We start from the raw sequence: 17,871 nt of genomic DNA on the forward strand, positions 1-17,871 counted from the left end.
TCCGCCGAATATTCATTGTTTTGAAGAGCTTGCACAACATAATCAGGGGGGTGATTTCTCCCCTCAAGTTGTTGGAATGACTCTTCATTATCAGATGTTAATACTCCTAAATCTCCAAGCTCTTGCTCTGTCATTTGACTCAAATCTTTTATCATTTGAAGTTTTTTAGGAGTATATTCTATCGTAGGAACATGAAACGAAACCCCCTTTTGTTCAGTAGATTGTAAAAGAGGTTTAAAAAACTTCTTGTTTTCTTTCAAATACGTCTTCACCTAATAGCTTTTGTCTCCGTTTCTTCCTTATTCCCTCCTGTTGTTTAACAACTTTTGAAAGTAATTGTTGATGTTCCTTAAATTTTCTTACTCGTTCTTCAGCATTCATTTTATTTATGTAAAGAAATTATTAGTTATTATATCATCTTCTTTAACAACGATATATTTATATTTTTCAGTCGTATGTTTCATATGGTCCTCAAATTCCTTTTTATTACATAATGCAGAACAATTATCCATCCACAAATTGGTTATATCTAATGCATTTAGTTTGAATAAAATAAAAGTATTAGCATTGTTTCTTATTGAGCGACGAGGGAGTTGAAAGTATGATTGACTAAGATAAATACAATTACAAGAAGAATGTCTCCCCCTTGTATGGTAGCTGTCCATAACCGTTTGATTATTCTCATTAACACAATCATCAAAGATAACGAGGTTCTTTTTTGTTTCATCTAAATCTTGGGGTGAAGGTATATCATCCGTATTATCAGTGAGAGTACAAGTTATGGTTGTAGGTGATGTGGGTTTTGATTTCTTTTTCCATTTTTGTGGAGTATCACAAAATAGTTGTATTCCATCTTCAATGTTAAGCTCATTTAGTTCGTGTTGGAGCTTAAATAACCCGATTATATCTTCTTTTTGAAGACCCGCATTAAAACCTTGTGATAGTAGTTGGTACTCTGGTTGAAAACTTGACTTTGTAAAAATTCTTAAATTTTCATAATCTAAAAATTTTGGAGTAAGGAGCATCTTTAAAAGTAAACAGGTTTTCCCACATCCGCTTGAACCGACTATTAGACATCTTAACGAATTTGGGAGGTTTTTATTATTAAATTTTATCTTACTTTCCCAAACGGGTAAAAAATCATCCATTTTATATAGGGTTGAAAAATTAACGTTTAATCATTCATCCTGTGTGTTATCCCTATTATAATTATGTATACATATTAGAATTGACTCAACCAAACGCTTAATTGAGTTAAATATATTTTGAATTATTTTGGAAATGGGATCGTCCATTTTATATACTCCAATAAAAAAATACTATTTTAAAGAAGTATAACATAAATGTTATATTTCTATAATTTTAACTATAACTCATCATCTAAATTTACCTATGTTGTGTCGTTAGTACTATCATAGTTAAACATACACGTCGCTGCTGCTCCCGTAATTTTATTTTGAGATGTAAGATTGTTAATTTTAATCATTAACCTGTTTGTTTTCCTAAATAGCTCTTGAACAACTACATTATTTACCTTCAATTGAATAGATGGACCTGCACCAACGATAAAAATATTTGATACCTCAATAGTGCAGATAACTTTACAGTTCACCCCCATCAATTCCTCCGGCTTGATGCGATGATCTTTGATGCAAGATTCTTCTGTGATTTTGTTATCATAAAACGAAGTTAGAATTTCAGGATGTTTATCTGCCTCTCTGTACTTTTCGTATTTGTTTAAAAGTTTTGGATACATTGTTGGTGGGTAACCTTCAATAGCAATTCCCCCATCACGTTTTCGCCAAAATATATCAAGTCCGCTAACACAGGCTCGAAACTTGTTCTGTTCCTTTTTCATCTTTTCAGTAACATCGGATTTCATCATGTGTTTTAATTGTGTCAAGAATTTCTTCAAACATTTCTATTGTTTTTGTTTCCACCGTCATTGGGGGGAAGCACGAATTATACACAACAAGCGGCAGCGAATATGATTCAACTCTGTGCTCTTTAACGTTATTTTCATTCACTTTAATATCTCATGAAAACAACGTTGGTGTTTCGATAAAGTTTTCTAATACCACTTTGTGGGTGAGTATGATCATAATTATATTTAATCATAATACGGTAATAGTTAAATCCATTGTTGTAATATTTTGGTTCTTCAAACATAATATTTTTAATATAAAAATTCAGATGTCAACGCCATATGTATTTTATATCGGGAAAGTATTTCTTTAAACTAAAAATCAATTTAAAAATCAATTAGTTTTATAATTATTTTTTGTGAAAATCAGAAATTTTGGATATTTTAGAAATTCTGGGAAATTCGAGAAAATCGTGAAAATCTGAAAATAATTAATTAATTGGTAACTTCCGGTTTGTGGTGAGTCACTTCCTGTTTTTGAGTTGAGTCAGTTTCGGTTTGGGGTCAAGGGGGGCGTGGGGAATGTTGTCTGGGGTGGGAGGGGTGGTCTGGCCGAGAACCTACCGTATACATCTACTGATGAGGAAATGAGGATGAGCAGATGAGGGGTTTCACTGTACTGTTTAAAAAAAAAATACTGCAGAAGCTCGGGCCCCTCAACGGACACCGGGCCCTGAGGCAGCGACCCCACCTGACACCCACTCTGACTCCCCCTCCTCTGACACCCCCTCTGACACTCCCCCTGACATGTTCACTGCTTATAATTATTCCATACAATAAACAATTTGATATGAAACAATACTCATGTCTGTTCAATGATTTTGAGGGGTTGTCTAAACTTGGTTTGTCCTTTCTTGTGAAGTCCAGGTTTCCGATCTCGTCCATGTAGAAGTTCAGCAGGTGTCCTGATGAGCCTTGCATGTCTTGTAGCTCGATTAGTTTGCAAGGAGTCGGGTACGAATGATTTCCAGGGCTTCCCTTCGAGGTTTGCAGTGTGTAAACAAGTTCTTAAGCACTCTGATGAAGCGATCTATCTCCCCATTGGCTTGTGGGTAATAGTGCTTGATGTAACTACGACAGTGCTTGATGTTTCTTTCCTGCAGGAATGTTTCAAACTCAGCTGAAACAAACTGACATCCATTGTCAGAGATAAGTTCCTGCAGGTTTCCTTCGCAGCTGAACACTGTAGTCAGGAACTTTACATTGAAGAAGGAAGAAGGGGAAGGAAGAAGAAAAGAAAGGTCACAGACCATAACACCCCAAAGATTGAAAAGACCCAGAAGACCCAAAAGACCCCGAAGACCTGAAAGACCCCAATGACTGAAAAGACCCCAGAGACTGAAAATACCCCGAAGACCCCAAAGACCCAGGAGACCCCAAAGACCCAATGTAAAGGCTTCTGGCCTTTTGCTGAAGTAGTCAATTGAGGTGATGGCATAGCGACAGTCCATTTGGCCCTTATCAAGTGGTCCCACAATATCGATGGCAAGCTTTTCCCATGCAGCATTAGGGAGACTTGGGTTGAATTCTGTCGGCACATTCTCTCTATCACACGGTGAGTGCCACAAATTAAGTATGCATCATGCAGAACCAGTTCATTCTGAATGCGAAAGTAGGGAAGTACATTTGGGTCAATGCACTTGGCATTGTAAGGCCATCCTCCTGAGAAATATGTTCGCACCTTCTGTAGAACAGGGCATCTATTACAAGCTTCCTTGAATTGATCCACAGGCACAACACAGAAGCCACCGGACACGAGAGCCACCATTTTCACATCTGCTTTGTGGTAAAGCTCTGTCGTGAGAAGTGGTAACCAAGATAAAGTCTGCAGTCGCATTTTGATGGCCAGGTTTGTATACAATTTCATAAGTAATTAATTGACATATGTGGGAAAATTACACGCCCACACCAATCGAACCCAGGTCCTCTGGAAAACCATACCAGTGCTCTGCCATCTGAGCTATTTAGGCGACCCTGACCACGCATGCAATTTTCCCACACATAGAATTGTCACTCTCTTTCGGTCAATGCTTCCGGGGCACTCGCTGCCAACCATAGGAGCACCAACGGCCAGGGTCGCTTGGTCAGGGTTGCCCAGATAGCTCGGAGTTCGATTCCTGGTCTGGGCGTGTAATTTTCCCACATATGTCAATTAATCAGTTATAATCCTGTTAATTTATTTCATTGAATTTCATAATTAAATGACAGTAAGCGTGCAGACCAATGTGCAATTCTCATTCTAGCTCGACCAAGGCCTTTTGAAGACAGTAGTGTATTCAGCAGACTGTGGTCTGAACGCAGGATATATTCCTGGCCCCACAGGTAAGTATGCCATTTCTCAGTTGCCCAGACGCAGGCAAGTGCTTCCTTCTCCACTGTAGAGTACTTGCGCTCACATTCTGTGAACGTTCGTGACGCGAATGCTACTGTTTCCTCTATAGAGTCCTCGTGAAGTTGAGTGAGCACTGCTCCGAGTCCATAATCAGACACGTCTGTGGTCACAACGGTGGTCAGAGTAGGGTCAAACTCACCCTTCTAAATTGAGTATCTGTAGTATGTGTAGTCTGTGGCCCAGGGGTTTTTACTTGCATCTCTAAGTTACAGCAGGTTACAAGTCTCTAAGTCTCGAAGTTACAGCAGGACGAAGGCCTCCTAGAACTTCAGGTTGAGAGGTCACCATGGTTGCCATAAGCAGATTGGTGATCAGAGACAACACTCGAACCCACATCAGCCACTGGAGAAGAAAATAAGTCATTCACCACTCAACCCAAATCTCAACGTTGTTTTGTCAGTAAAATGTTACAAGAGGAATCTTGAAAATGTAAAAGTCAACCCCCGGAGAATTGAGACGTCCTTCACCGAACACAAACCTGCCTTTTCCAGTTGAATGTATTTGCATATTCGTACATGTTAAGTTATTGACGTAAACCAAAGGGGACCCGAACCTGGCATGTCTCGTCTTAAGCGAAGATTGGACTTTCCGACCTTGTGGAGTCTCCCATTGGATCAGAACATACCCGGGATTAATACGGATGGAGGGATGCGGAAAGGGTGGTCCTTCCTCTGGAGGCCAGCTTGGCGATGTGGTCGGCCCAGGAGAAGTCGTGTCTGACGGTGAGGTATATTTCAAAACACACTGTTATTCAATTCGTAGCCATTTCTTTCATTCCACAACATCAACATTTTCCGACTCCCATGCTCCCTCCCCCAAATACCTCCAAGCATCATGCAGGGTTTATCAAGAACTTTATTTGTTGATGGACTGAAAAAAGTAAAACATCCATGAATGTAACAAGTTTGGCAAACAAACCGAACAAAGCAAACGCCTAACATCTGTGTGAAAGGGGTGCGCACAATGGACGAATACTTGCATCTTGGAAAGAAACTCTGACATGTATTCAGCCATGGGAGCGGAGAAACAAAGGAGAGGAAGCTGCAGACCGATTGTCTTTCTCAAAGTGTCTGAGCCGTAATTTTCTTTAAAGATATTTATAAGACGTGTAAACACGTGGTAACTATGTACAAAGGCATTGTACAAACGTGGTCGAAATTATGCATCGGCGCATGTATTTGAGAGTCGTTGGGGCAAAACAATAGAAAATGCAAAAGCAATAAAAAGTTTAAACTACAACGTGGAAAGTAAAACAAGTATTCTAGAATTCTTACAGAAACGCAAACGTCCAATAGAAATAAAAATGAACTTGAAAACTCCCGATGCAGTGACAAATCGACGCGTTGATCCGAAACGTCCAAAACAATGTGCAGAGGATCATGGGAGTAAACGACAAAGGGCTTTTGTTACAAGACAATGGTTGCAAATCCTGTGCAGGTCGGTACAAAAACGCGTGACGTTTACATCGCAGCGAGAGGCACTATTATTGAGAAGCTTGACTATTGTCGCTCGATACTCAAAGACCCTGAATTTTGGGATCTGCGGCGGACCGGGCTGCAGAAGGCCTGCGTTCGCCTGGCGGAACTTGCGCGCAGGAGGGAGGGTTGGAAAATGCCTCACGCTCAACCATGAGACCACGAACAATGCAGCAACATCAGGAGAAGTGTCAGCGTTTACATCTGACCTATTAAGGCCACGGACATCTTTTAACTGCACAACTCGGCACGGCGTGAGGATTTCGAGGAGAAAACGACCCATCCCTCAGCCCTCACGACACTCCCACCCATTCACCCCAAAACCCGGCAGGTATGACAACATTAAACAGAAATTGACTGCAATACTCTTCCGATACGTCGGAGGCTATCCTTCAAAGCGGTGTGCCGTTTCTTCATTGTGAGTATCAAGGTCAAAGGGAAAAGAAAAATATTTTAAAAAAACCCAATAATTAAAAACAACTTCAGTTAAAAGGGCGTCAAAAATAAGATAAAAGACGACAACCTGAAAACCGATAGAGTTAAGATTTTGGGAACGGATTCTTGAGAGAGGGTCGTGAGAAGTGGAAAACATACGAGAGGTGAAAACAAAATACAAAATAAAAAATATCCACGCCAATTTGTTCAACTTCATACCCATCACTTTGGTCTTTCCTTTTTTTTTTCCATTATATTTCTTTTTGAAGAGAAAAGTGAAGCTAGCGTTCGAGCGGCGCTTTAACGTCGCTACCGAACTCGACGGATGAAGAAATGCTCTGCACGTCTCGATTAATAGCGAAACTTGAACGCCGTGAAAAAATTCTCCATCAAGATTGCGAGTGATGGTGCTATGAACATATTTACATGGCTTCAGTGTTTTCAAATCAACTGTGCGCTCTCGCTCCGTTTCGAAAAGCTTACACGGGGCTATAAAACAAGGTATGCGTTGCCTCGGGAGGAGTTGCCCTTTCTGTCGCGCAGTGCATCATGATGAGGCTCGTTCTGTACAGCAGTTACAAAATCCCATCAACCCATTTACACACATTCTAACCACCTAGGGTCTTCACCCTGGAGTGTCCCATCGAGCGGCGGGCCCTTTCAGCGCCTCGCCAAGGCGCGAGGGAACGGCTCGCTCGGTGGCACGCACGCTCAGCTCCCGGGAATTCTCCGACAGCCGATTAAGTTTTTCCATTGGGTTTTCACGGCCGTGGGTCTGAAGGCTTCGGGTTTGATGGCAAAGTAACCGCCCGAGGGCATTTTGCAGCGGAATGGGCACGAATGCAACTCCGTGCCAAAACGAGCTCAATCAGAGTCTGTGATCTCGTCGTACTCCTTGCATAGCAGGGGTGCCGTCTTTTCCCGTTCGGCCGTGCACCGCTGGCCGGGCGATGGGGCTTGTGTGGGCGGACCGGCGGCCGGGCCTGAGGGAGACGCCACGGGGACAGCCGTCCGCATCATCAGCGCGTTGTAAGGAAACTGTGTAGAACCTGTGCAAGGACAGCGATAAAGAAAAAATTCACGCAAGGCCATGTCCTTAACCAGGCTCTCCTTCTCAGCAAATCAAAATCACGTGAGTAAGATTATCAATTCAAGGATGGCAACATAGGATTAAACACAGAATTGGTTGAAATTCATTTTGGGAAATGTTCATTACATCTACTTTTGACTGTGTATCGACAAACAAAATTGAGCAGCACAAGAGGAGCAATTGAGTTGATCAAAAGAAAACTCTCCAGCATTATTTTTGGAGAATCCCAGAGTCTGGTGGGTACAAAGCACAAAAGCAATGTAATCGAAAATGCTCTTCTGGGATTGTGAAGCAGCGCCAGCTGAAATACACATTAATATCAGAACCATTTCCTCCATAACTCCCCAGGCTCGGTGACAAAATATTTTCCCATTACCAGCATTGATTGACGAGTCGTCCCACGTGCTGGTGGTTGTAATCTGGCTAGCAGAGAGCCTCTGGTCTTGGGCAGGTGATATTGGGCATTGGGATCCATCACAAACAGTCTCTTGAGGGGCTGTCAGTGGAGGTGAACCCCCTAAAGAAGGAGAGGGAGATGATGAGGGGTCCACACACGCTGGAGACCGTGACTTTCGACCTCCTGTCTTTCCTCCCACAACCTTAATTTTGTTTGAAGCTGGAGGTGGGGGGAAAGGGTGGAGGGGGAAGATAATAAAGCAAACAGGATTAGGTGGAGAAGAAAGAATATTTCTCATATAATACAGGGTGTCCATCATAAAGTCCTTGTGCTACTTTGAACTTTTAAAAAACTTTTAAAGTATACATGAGAGAAACAAACTATAAATGGAACATGAAAGCATTTGTATATGTGCCGTGACGGGAGGCGGGGGGAGGGGGAGGCGGGGGCTGGGGGGGGGGGGGGTGAGGAAGGAAGTGTGGTAAGGTGAAGAATGATGTGGTGGAGGGAGAAGTGAGGGAGCGTGAAAGGTTGGGGATTGGTGAGGAGGGTTGACGGGCGAGGTGGTTGGCAGAGGCCAGGTTGGTGGTTGGCGGAGGCCGTGGTGATGGTTGGCGGAGGGCATGGTCGTGATTAGCAGAGATTAAAATGTGGTAGTGTGGTACCAGAAGAAATAATGCGGTAAAGAGGTAAAATGTGGTAAAATGTGGTAAAGAGGTGAAGAAGAAGTGAAGGTTGGGATGCCGTAAAAGATGGGAAGTTAAGAAGATGAGTAAAGGTTGGGTGAAGGTGGACATGACAGGAAGGAAAGGGGGAGCATGAGGATATATATTTGTAAAGTAGGAGAAAGAAAAACACTTTGGTGAAAACATGTGGCCACAAACAGGTAAGAAGGTATGAGAAGAGGTACATAGAAAAATAAAAAATAATAAAAAAGAATGAGGGCAACAAAAAGGAGTAGAAAAAGAGGACGAGGAACACATTGAAAGTAATGTTGGGGTCAAGTGATCAAACCTGAAAGGGGAGAGGCACGATTTTCGTTGTCACCACGACTTCCATCAGTCACTGCAGCAGACATGATTCCTGTGTAGCTAGGCCTGGTAGCCAGCCCTTGGGTCTCCCTTTGATCATTTAGGTTCCCCATGAGTGCCTTTCGGATTATATCTTCCAGGCCAAGGTTGGTGGAAGTTTCTGCAAAAGGCAAAAAACACCTGTAAAGGAACTTGAAGTTCAAGTTCATGATTCAATTCATATTGGATAGTTGCAAGTCAACTGCACTGAAGTACTTCAAAATCCCCAGGATGTTACTCAGAGAAGGAAATTATTCTCTTTATGGCATTGCAGACCGACTGACCCTGATGGGGAGGGACAGGCGCACGGACAACGACTTAAACTGTCCACACAGAGGGCATTTTAAGTTTGACATGGACTCTTATTTTCGAGAAAATAAAGCTGGACATGGAGATTGACTGAACTTCACAGATTTCTCAAGGTATGCCCTTATTAAAAATTGCACAGAAAGTCTCCTTTGAATTTCATCTGGTTTGATATTCTCCTTCACAAGGAACTTCTGAAACACCTCTGTTCCACAGCACATCATTGTGTTAGCTGCCATCTTGGTTTTAATCAAAATGTTTAACCGGCACAAAGTCACTTCCTGGATAACTTGATCATAGTAGACAACCATAGCATAGAATTTCAGCCCCAAAATATTATTTTTCATGTTCCACAAGAGGTCCACATCAACCTCATCTTGCCCTCATTCAACGATACGTACCAGAGACTGGTGTTGCCGGCATATGAAATATCTCGGTTCCAGGCAGGCCAGAGCCTGCACAAACACAACAAAATGGTTCCAAATTAAAAATTCCACCTTGGTGCCCGTAAGGTTAAGGGCACACCAACAAACTAGTGCCACTGGTATACGAGACGATCCGTGAAAATCAAAAGATTATTGACAACACATTGGAGGAATGAGCTCAACAGTGGTCACAGGGGCATAACGATGTTTAGTGTATGAAACATGCAAAAGGAAACTGGCAACTTGTGGGAACGTGTTGGGTTCAATGGAGCAGAGGAAAACGAACAAGCTAAATGAAGAATAAACACTCAGAATAATTGGAAGATAAGAATAAACAAGGGAGAATATATATATATCTGTGCAGCGTCTGTCCTGTGTTGTCCTGTGTTGTCACTGCACTACTTTCTCAAACTTTTGTGAAATCGTACCAAACTTCTGGTATGCAGATATCTCTCCCATCGGTATGTCCTAAGTGTATTTTTTTTGAAAACTTTTCGATATAGAGTGAAACCTTGACTTAGGAGTTTAATTCGTTCTGTGACCGAGCTCGTAACTCAATTTGCTCGTTTCTCAAATTAAATTTCCCCATTAAAATGAATGGAAATGCTATTAATCCGTTCCAGCCCCCAAAACCACACCAATTTTTTTTGAAATATATATATATAAATATCTCGCGCTTTATATTTCACCTGTATGCAGCATACAAGTTGGCAGGATGGCCTGGACTGGAGGTGTGCACACTTGACTCTAAACTGTCCAGCCTGGGTTTGAATCCCGACCCAGCAAAACCTGTCATGTCGGTGTTTCACAGGCAGGGTGATTCATCAATGTGTGTACCGCTAAACTGGGCGCCCCGTTTGCGTGCCATTAGTTGTTGGATGTTAAGGATCTCACCGTGTCTTCCACAAAGAGAAGGCGAGCTATCGCCGGCACTCTGAACAAGTTGTGGCCTGGCATGCTCTTCTCCTCTGCCGTTATATACGTCCTCCTCGGCATCTTTTTCCAGAAGAGCCCTGTCTCGTCACAGTTGAAGATTTGCTGGGGGATGTATCCTTCGGCTTCTATCAGTTCGGCAAAAGTTATAATAAAATCTTCAGCTGCCTTCACATCCGAGCTTGCTGCCTCACCATGCCTGACGACGGAGTGAATGCCGGTCCTCTTCTTAAAATTATCAAACCATCCCCGACTGGCTTTGAATGACTCTTCCGATGCCTCGTCCGTTGATGTTCCCGCCGTCTGCTGCACCAAATCCCCGTAAATGTCTCGTGCCTTCTCGCAGATGATGCTCTCGGTCACGGTATCTCCTGCGCGCTGCTTCTCCGTCAACCACACAAACAACAACTTCTCCATCTCTTCATGGACAGAGGTCCGGAGCTTTGAAATAATCTTAACGCCCTTGGCTGGCGTTATAGCCTTTATCGACTCCTTCTGCTTCAAAATCGTACATATCGTAGAAGTACTACGATCGTACTGCCTCGCCAAGTCGACAACACGCACACCTCGCTCATGTTTTTCGACGATTACGTGTTTTATATCCAAGCTCGCTCGCTCGTAACTCAGATCTCGGCTCGCATCACAAAGCAAAAAATCGACCGAGCGACGGCTCGTATCTCGGAAAACTCGTAAGTTGGTGCACTCGTAAGTCAAGGTTTCACTGTATATATTTTTTTTAATGGAATTTTTTGGGGATTTTTTTTTTTTTCAACATCAATTGTTTACAAAACGTGATATCACGTATATTACAAATACATTTGAATATTGAATATTTTGAATAATTGTTTGAATTATGATTGGTTTAAACCATGACAAAACGGCAACTCGGTTACAGTCATTTATCTATACTAGGGCATGCCCGTACAAAATTATATCCCCCCCCTCTATTTACATGAAATGGTTTGGTCCATTCGCAAAGCCAAAGCGAACGGCTTGCGAGTACGGTGACAATCCCCCCCCTCTATTTACATGAAATGGTTTGGTCCAAAGCGAACGGCTTGCGAGTACGGTGACAATCCCCCCCCCACCCTCTATTTACATGAAATGGTTTGGTCCAAAGCGAACGGCTTGCGGAGTTTGGTAAAGAAATCGCCATAGCTCGGTAACTACTTGTCCGATTAATATGAAACCTTGAAAAGGCACATCCTCGGGTCCCCAGCAATATACCTGGCAAGTTTCAAGTATATCGGACCGGTAGTTGTCGAGAAACAGCGGTCGCATACACACACACAGACACACAGAGATGACTGGAATTATAGATAGATATCTACACATCTGGGCAGTGTCTGTGTTGTCACTTAACGACTCCCTCAAACTTTTGTTTCCGTGGTTGTGGAGTGTTTTTAATAACGTTGTGGTGGTTTTGAATCACGTGGTGAGGTATTTTGAATTATGTGGTGGTGAGGTGTTTTTAAATCACATGGTGGTGAGGTGTTTTTAAATCACATGGTGGTGAGGTGTTTTGAATTACGTGGTGGTGTGTTTTTAATTATGTGGTGGTGAGGTGTTTTGAATTATGTGGTGGTGAGGTGTTTTTAATTAAGTGGTGGTGAGGTATTTATAATTACGTGGTGGTGAGGTGTTTTTAATTATGTGGTGGTGAGGTGTTTTCAATTGATGTGGTGGTGAGGTGTTTTTAATTTCGTGGCTGTGAGGTGTTTTTATTACGTGTTTTATGGCTGTGAGGTGTTTTTATTACGTGTTTTATGGCTGTGAGGTGTTTTTATTACGTGTTTTATGGCTGTGAGGTGTTTTTATTACGTGTTTTATGGTTGTGAGGTGTTTTCAATTTCGTGGTGGTGAGGTGTTTTTATTACGTGTTTTATGGCTGTGAGGTGTTTTTAATACGTGTTTTATGGCTGTGAGGTGTTTTTATTACGTGTTTTATGGCTGTGAGGTGTTTTTAATACGTGTTTTATGGCTGTGAGGTGTTTTTATTACGTGTTTTATGGTTGTGAGGTGTTTTTAGTAGGTGTTTTATGGCTGTGAGGTGTTTTTATTCGGTGTTTTATGGCTGTGAGGTGTTTTCAATTTCGTGGTGGTGAGGTGTTTTTATTACGTGTTTTATGGCTGTGAGGTGTTTTTATTACGTGTTTTATGGCTGTGAGGTGTTTTTATTCGGTGTTTTATGGCTGTGAGGTGTTTTTATTACGTGTTTTATGGCTGTGAGGTGTTTTCAATTTCGTGGTGGTGAGGTGTTTTTATTACGTGTTTTATGGCTGTGAGGTGTTTTTATTACGTGTTTTATGGCTGCGAGGTGTTTTTATTAGGTGTTTTATGGCTGTGAGGTGTTTTTATTCGGTGTTTTATGGCTGTGAGGTGTTTTTATTACGTGTTTTATGGCTGTGAGGTGTTTTCAATTTCGTGGTGGTGAGGTGTTTTTATGACGTGTTTTATGGCTGTGAGGTGTTTTTATTCGGTGTTTTATGGCTGTGAGGTGTTTTTATTACGTGTTTTATGGCTGTGAGGTGTTTTTATTCGGTGTTTTATGGCTGTGAGGTGTTTTTATTACGTGTTCTATGGCTGTGAGGTGTTTTCAATTTCGTGGTGGTGAGGTGTTTTTAATACGTGTTTTATGGCTGTGAGGTGTTTTTATTCGGTGTTTTATGGCTGTGAGGTGTTTTTATTACATGTTTTATGGCTGTGAGGTGTTTTTATTCGGTGTTTTATGGCTGTGAGGTGTTTTTATTACGTGTTTTATGGCTGTGAGGTGTTTTTATTCGGTGTTTTATGGCTGTGAGGTGTTTTTATTACGTGTTCTATGGCTGTGAGGTGTTTTCAATTTCGTGGTGGTGAGGTGTTTTTAATACGTGTTTTATGGCTGTGAGGTGTTTTTATTCGGTGTTTTATGGCTGTGAGGTGTTTTTATTACGTGTTTTATGGCTGTGAGGTGTTTTCAATTTCGTGGTGGTGAGGTGTTTTTATTACGTGTTTTATGGCTGTGAGGTGTTTTTATTACGTGTTTTATGGCTGCGAGGTGTTTTTATTAGGTGTTTTATGGCTGTGAGGTGTTTTTATTCGGTGTTTTATGGCTGTGAGGTGTTTTTATTACGTGTTTTATGGCTGTGAGGTGTTTTCAATTTCGTGGTGGTGAGGTGTTTTTATGACGTGTTTTATGGCTGTGAGGTGTTTTTATTACGTGTTTTATGGCTGTGAGGTGTTTTTATTCGGTGTTTTATGGCTGTGAGGTGTTTTTATTACGTGTTTTATGGCTGTGAGGTGTTTTTATTCGGTGTTTTATGGCTGTGAGGTGTTTTTATTACGTGTTTTATGGCTGTGAGGTGTTTTTATTCGGTGTTTTATGGCTGTGAGGTGTTTTTAATACGTGTTTTATGGCTGTGAGGTGTTTTTATTCGGTGTTTTATGGCTGTGAGGTGTTTTCAATTTCGTGGTGGTGAGGTGTTTTTATTACGTGTTTTATGGCTGTGAGGTGTTTTTAATACGTGTTTTATGGCTGTGAGGTGTTTTTATTCGGTGTTTTATGGCTGTGAGGTGTTTTCAATTTTGTGGTGGTGAGGTGTTTTTATTACGTGTTTTATGGCTGTGAGGTGTTTTTATTACGTGTTTTATGGCTGTGAGGTGTTTTTATTCGGTGTTTTATGGCTGTGAGGTGTTTTTATTACGTGTTTTATGGCTGTGAGGTGTTTTCAATTTCGTGGTGGTGAGGTGTTTTTATTACGTGTTTTATGGCTGTGAGGTGTTTTTATTACGTGTTTTATGGCTGTGAGGTGTTTTTATTAGGTGTTTTATGGCTGTGAGGTGTTTTTATTCGGTGTTTTATGGCTGTGAGGTGTTTTTATTACGTGTTTTATGGCTGTGAGGTGTTTTCAATTTCGTGGTGGTGAGGTGTTTTTATGACGTGTTTTATGGCTGTGAGGTGTTTTTATTACGTGTTTTATGGCTGTGAGGTGTTTTTATTCGGTGTTTTATGGCTGTGAGGTGTTTTTATTACGTGTTTTATGGCTGTGAGGTGTTTTTATTCGGTGTTTTATGGCTGTGAGGTGTTTTTATTACGTGTTTTATGGCTGTGAGGTGTTTTCAATTTCGTGGTGGTGAGGTGTTTTTAATACGTGTTTTATGGCTGTGAGGTGTTTTTATTACGTGTTTTATGGCTGTGAGGTGTTTTTATTCGGTGTTTTATGGCTGTGAGGTGTTTTTATTACGTGTTTTATGGCTGTGAGGTGTTTTCAATTTCGTGGTGGTGAGGTGTTTTTATTACGTGTTTTATGGCTGTGAGGTGTTTTTATTACGTGTTTTATGGCTGCGAGGTGTTTTTATTAGGTGTTTTATGGCTGTGAGGTGTTTTTATTCGGTGTTTTATGGCTGTGAGGTGTTTTTATTACGTGTTTTATGGCTGTGAGGTGTTTTTATTACGTGTTTTATGGCTGCGAGGTGTTTTTATTAGGTGTTTTATGGCTGTGAGGTGTTTTTATTCGGTGTTTTATGGCTGTGAGGTGTTTTTATTACGTGTTTTATGGCTGTGAGGTGTTTTCAATTTCGTGGTGGTGAGGTGTTTTTATGACGTGTTTTATGGCTGTGAGGTGTTTTTATTCGGTGTTTTATGGCTGTGAGGTGTTTTTATTACGTGTTTTATGGCTGTGAGGTGTTTTTATTACGTGTTTTATGGTTGTGAGGTGTTTTCAATTTCGTGGTGGTGAGGTGTTTTTATTACGTGTTTTATGGCTGTGAGGTGTTTTTATTACGTGTTTTATGGCTGTGAGGTGTTTTTATTACGTGTTTTATGGCTGTGAGGTGTTTTTATTACGTGTTTTATGGCTGTGAGGTGTTTTCAATTTCGTGGTGGTGAGGTGTTTTAAATTTCGTGGTGGTGAGGTGTTTTTATTACGTGTTTTATGGCTGTGAGGTGTTTTCAATTTCGTGGTGGTGAGGTGTTTTAAATTTCGTGGTGGTGAGGTGTTTTTATTACGTGTTTTATGGCTGTGAGGTGTTTTAAATTACTTGGTGGTGAGGTGTTTTGAATTACTTGGTGGTGAGGTGTTTTGAATTACGTGGTGGTGAGGTGTTTTGAATTACTTGGTGGTGAGGTGTTTTGAATTACGTGGTGGTGAGGTGTTTTGAATTACTTGGTGGTGAGGTGTTTTGAATTACGTGGTGGTGAGGTGTTTTGAATTACGTGGTGGTGAGGTGTAATCGTCCCAAACTTCCAATCTGCACCTACCCCTCCCCTTTGTATGTGCTGAGGGGTTCTTTCTTGAAAAAAAAAAACATTCAACCTGTATCTTCAACCTAAATTGCTTATAAAAATGTAATATCACAAACTCAACAAATACATTTGTGCAAAGTAATTGTTTGTATTATGATTGGTGTAAATCATGACAACACAACAACTCAGGTACAGTTATTATTCTCAGCTAAAATAAGCCCGTTCCTCAGTAACGACGCTTGGTTGAGGCGAGCGCAGCGAGCCGAGCCAAGCTAGTATATATTATATAGATATATATATATATATATATATATATATATATATATATATATATATATATATATATATAAGTTCAAAACACACCTGGTCACAAGTGTGCCGCACTGACCGGGTCCTCAGTTGAGGTCCTCAGCATCATCCCGTTTCGGCCCTTCAACCTCGATACGGTCAGCTAAGATGGGCCAGCAGGGGCACATACACATCCACATGCAGCAACTGCACCTGGATGCGTACATAACCCCACCCCCAGCCAGTGCGAACAACAACACCAACAACACCTCTACATCCAGAATCCACAGCACCAAACAAACATGGTGGAACACTCAAACACCCACCTTTATACCCTTCACCACTCACCAACAAAACACACCAGATCATTCATACACACACATACACACCCATACACACACATACACACAGAACACCAACCAAACAACCACCTACACTTACATCATACACCACTCAACACACAAAAACACACACTCATGCAAAAGTTAATTCATGCAAAAAGACACACCCTCACCCACCTCACTCATATACACAAAATAAGAAATAATAATGGTAACAAAAAACAAACAACAAAAAAAAACACAACCAACCTACACCGTTCGACGTGCCTCCATAAACTTCCTCCATATCCAAAATGAGCCTTTCAAGGCAACCTGGGCCACCTTGTCACACATCCTCCTTCTTTCTGTCCCACACATTCCCAGCCAGGCAAGAAATGCAGAAAAGGAATTGCCAATATACCCTCTACACCCCACCTCAAATGGCTGACACGAAACGCGCCAACCCTTCTCCCGGCACTCTGCCTCCAGCTCACTGTACTTTCCTCTCTTCCTCTCGTGCACCTCTTCCATGTTATCTTCCCAAGGTACCGACAACTCCCCAAAGATGACCTGTCTTGTTGCACTTGACCAAATGACAATGTCAGGCCGCAACCTTGTCACACAGATCTCCTCTGGGAATACCAATTGTAGCTTTAGGTCTGCCACCACCTGCCAATCACAAGCATCTGACAGCCCTCTTGCTTTCCACCTCCTCCTCTTTCCACCTCTTACCACTTCGCCCTCTTTGACAAACCACACCTCTCCGCCATCAGTCTCCTTCTCCACTCTTCTCTCTCTCTCGATCTCAGCACCTCTTGTTGCACCATCTGCACCACCACCGCCAGTACCTGATCATGTCGCCACCTGTATCTTCCTGCTGCCAATCCTACTGAGCATGCACTCAGTGCATGCTGCACCGTTCCCACACCTCCACACAAATAACATCTCTCCTCCTGCAACAACCCCCACAATCTCAAGTTTGCTGGTGACGGAAGCACATCATACATTGCCTGCAACAGGAAATTCAACAATATTGGCTCCATCCTCCAAATCTCTTGCCACTTCAATATCCTCACCCGCACACCTTCCCACTTAGTCCAAGCACCTTGCTGTGCCTGACCGACTGCTTTCACATATCTCCCCTCCTCTTCCTTTCTTCTCAACTCCCTCTCAACCATCTTCCTCCTCTCTTTCACACATGCCTTTCCACATCGCTCATGCTCCATCCACCCCAAGCCATGCTTCCCATGCTGTACCAAGTGTACCATCCCCATGCCCTCCTCCTGTAGCAACCGCTCCTCCATCTCGTCCACCTCTGCTCTTGCATTCCACTTCCGACTTCCCTTCTTCTCTGGGAGAGCATTCTTTACCACTGCATCACTTGAATCCCGCAACATCATGAACTCCCGCACCCTGTATGTGTGTGTGTGTGTGTGTGTGTGTGTGTGTGTGTGTGTGTATGTATATATATATATGTATATATATATATGTATGTATGTATGTATGTATATATATATATATATATATATATATATATATATATATATATATATATATATATAATATATATATATATATATATATATATATAT

The 17,871-nt window shown here is 41.8% G+C and overlaps 1 protein-coding gene across 1 annotated transcript in view; it reads right to left on the bottom strand.

The window, feature by feature from the left end:
- Positions 1 to 5,153: 5,153 nt before the first annotated feature.
- Positions 5,154 to 17,871, bottom strand: part of LOC137439910 (nuclear receptor corepressor 1) — a 345,171-nt gene continuing 332,453 nt past the window's right edge. Inside the window, 4 exon segments of the mRNA XM_078768007.1 lie at positions 5,154 to 7,275; positions 7,693 to 7,932; positions 8,728 to 8,904; positions 9,491 to 9,544. Coding sequence (XP_078624133.1) covers positions 7,091 to 7,275; positions 7,693 to 7,932; positions 8,728 to 8,904; positions 9,491 to 9,544 — 656 coding nt within the window. The 3' untranslated portion in view covers positions 5,154 to 7,090.

Source organism: Myxine glutinosa, chromosome 14 (assembly GCF_964187855.1).
Source record: "Myxine glutinosa chromosome 14, kmMyxGlut1.1, whole genome shotgun sequence".
NCBI lineage: Eukaryota > Metazoa > Chordata > Myxini > Myxiniformes > Myxinidae > Myxine > Myxine glutinosa.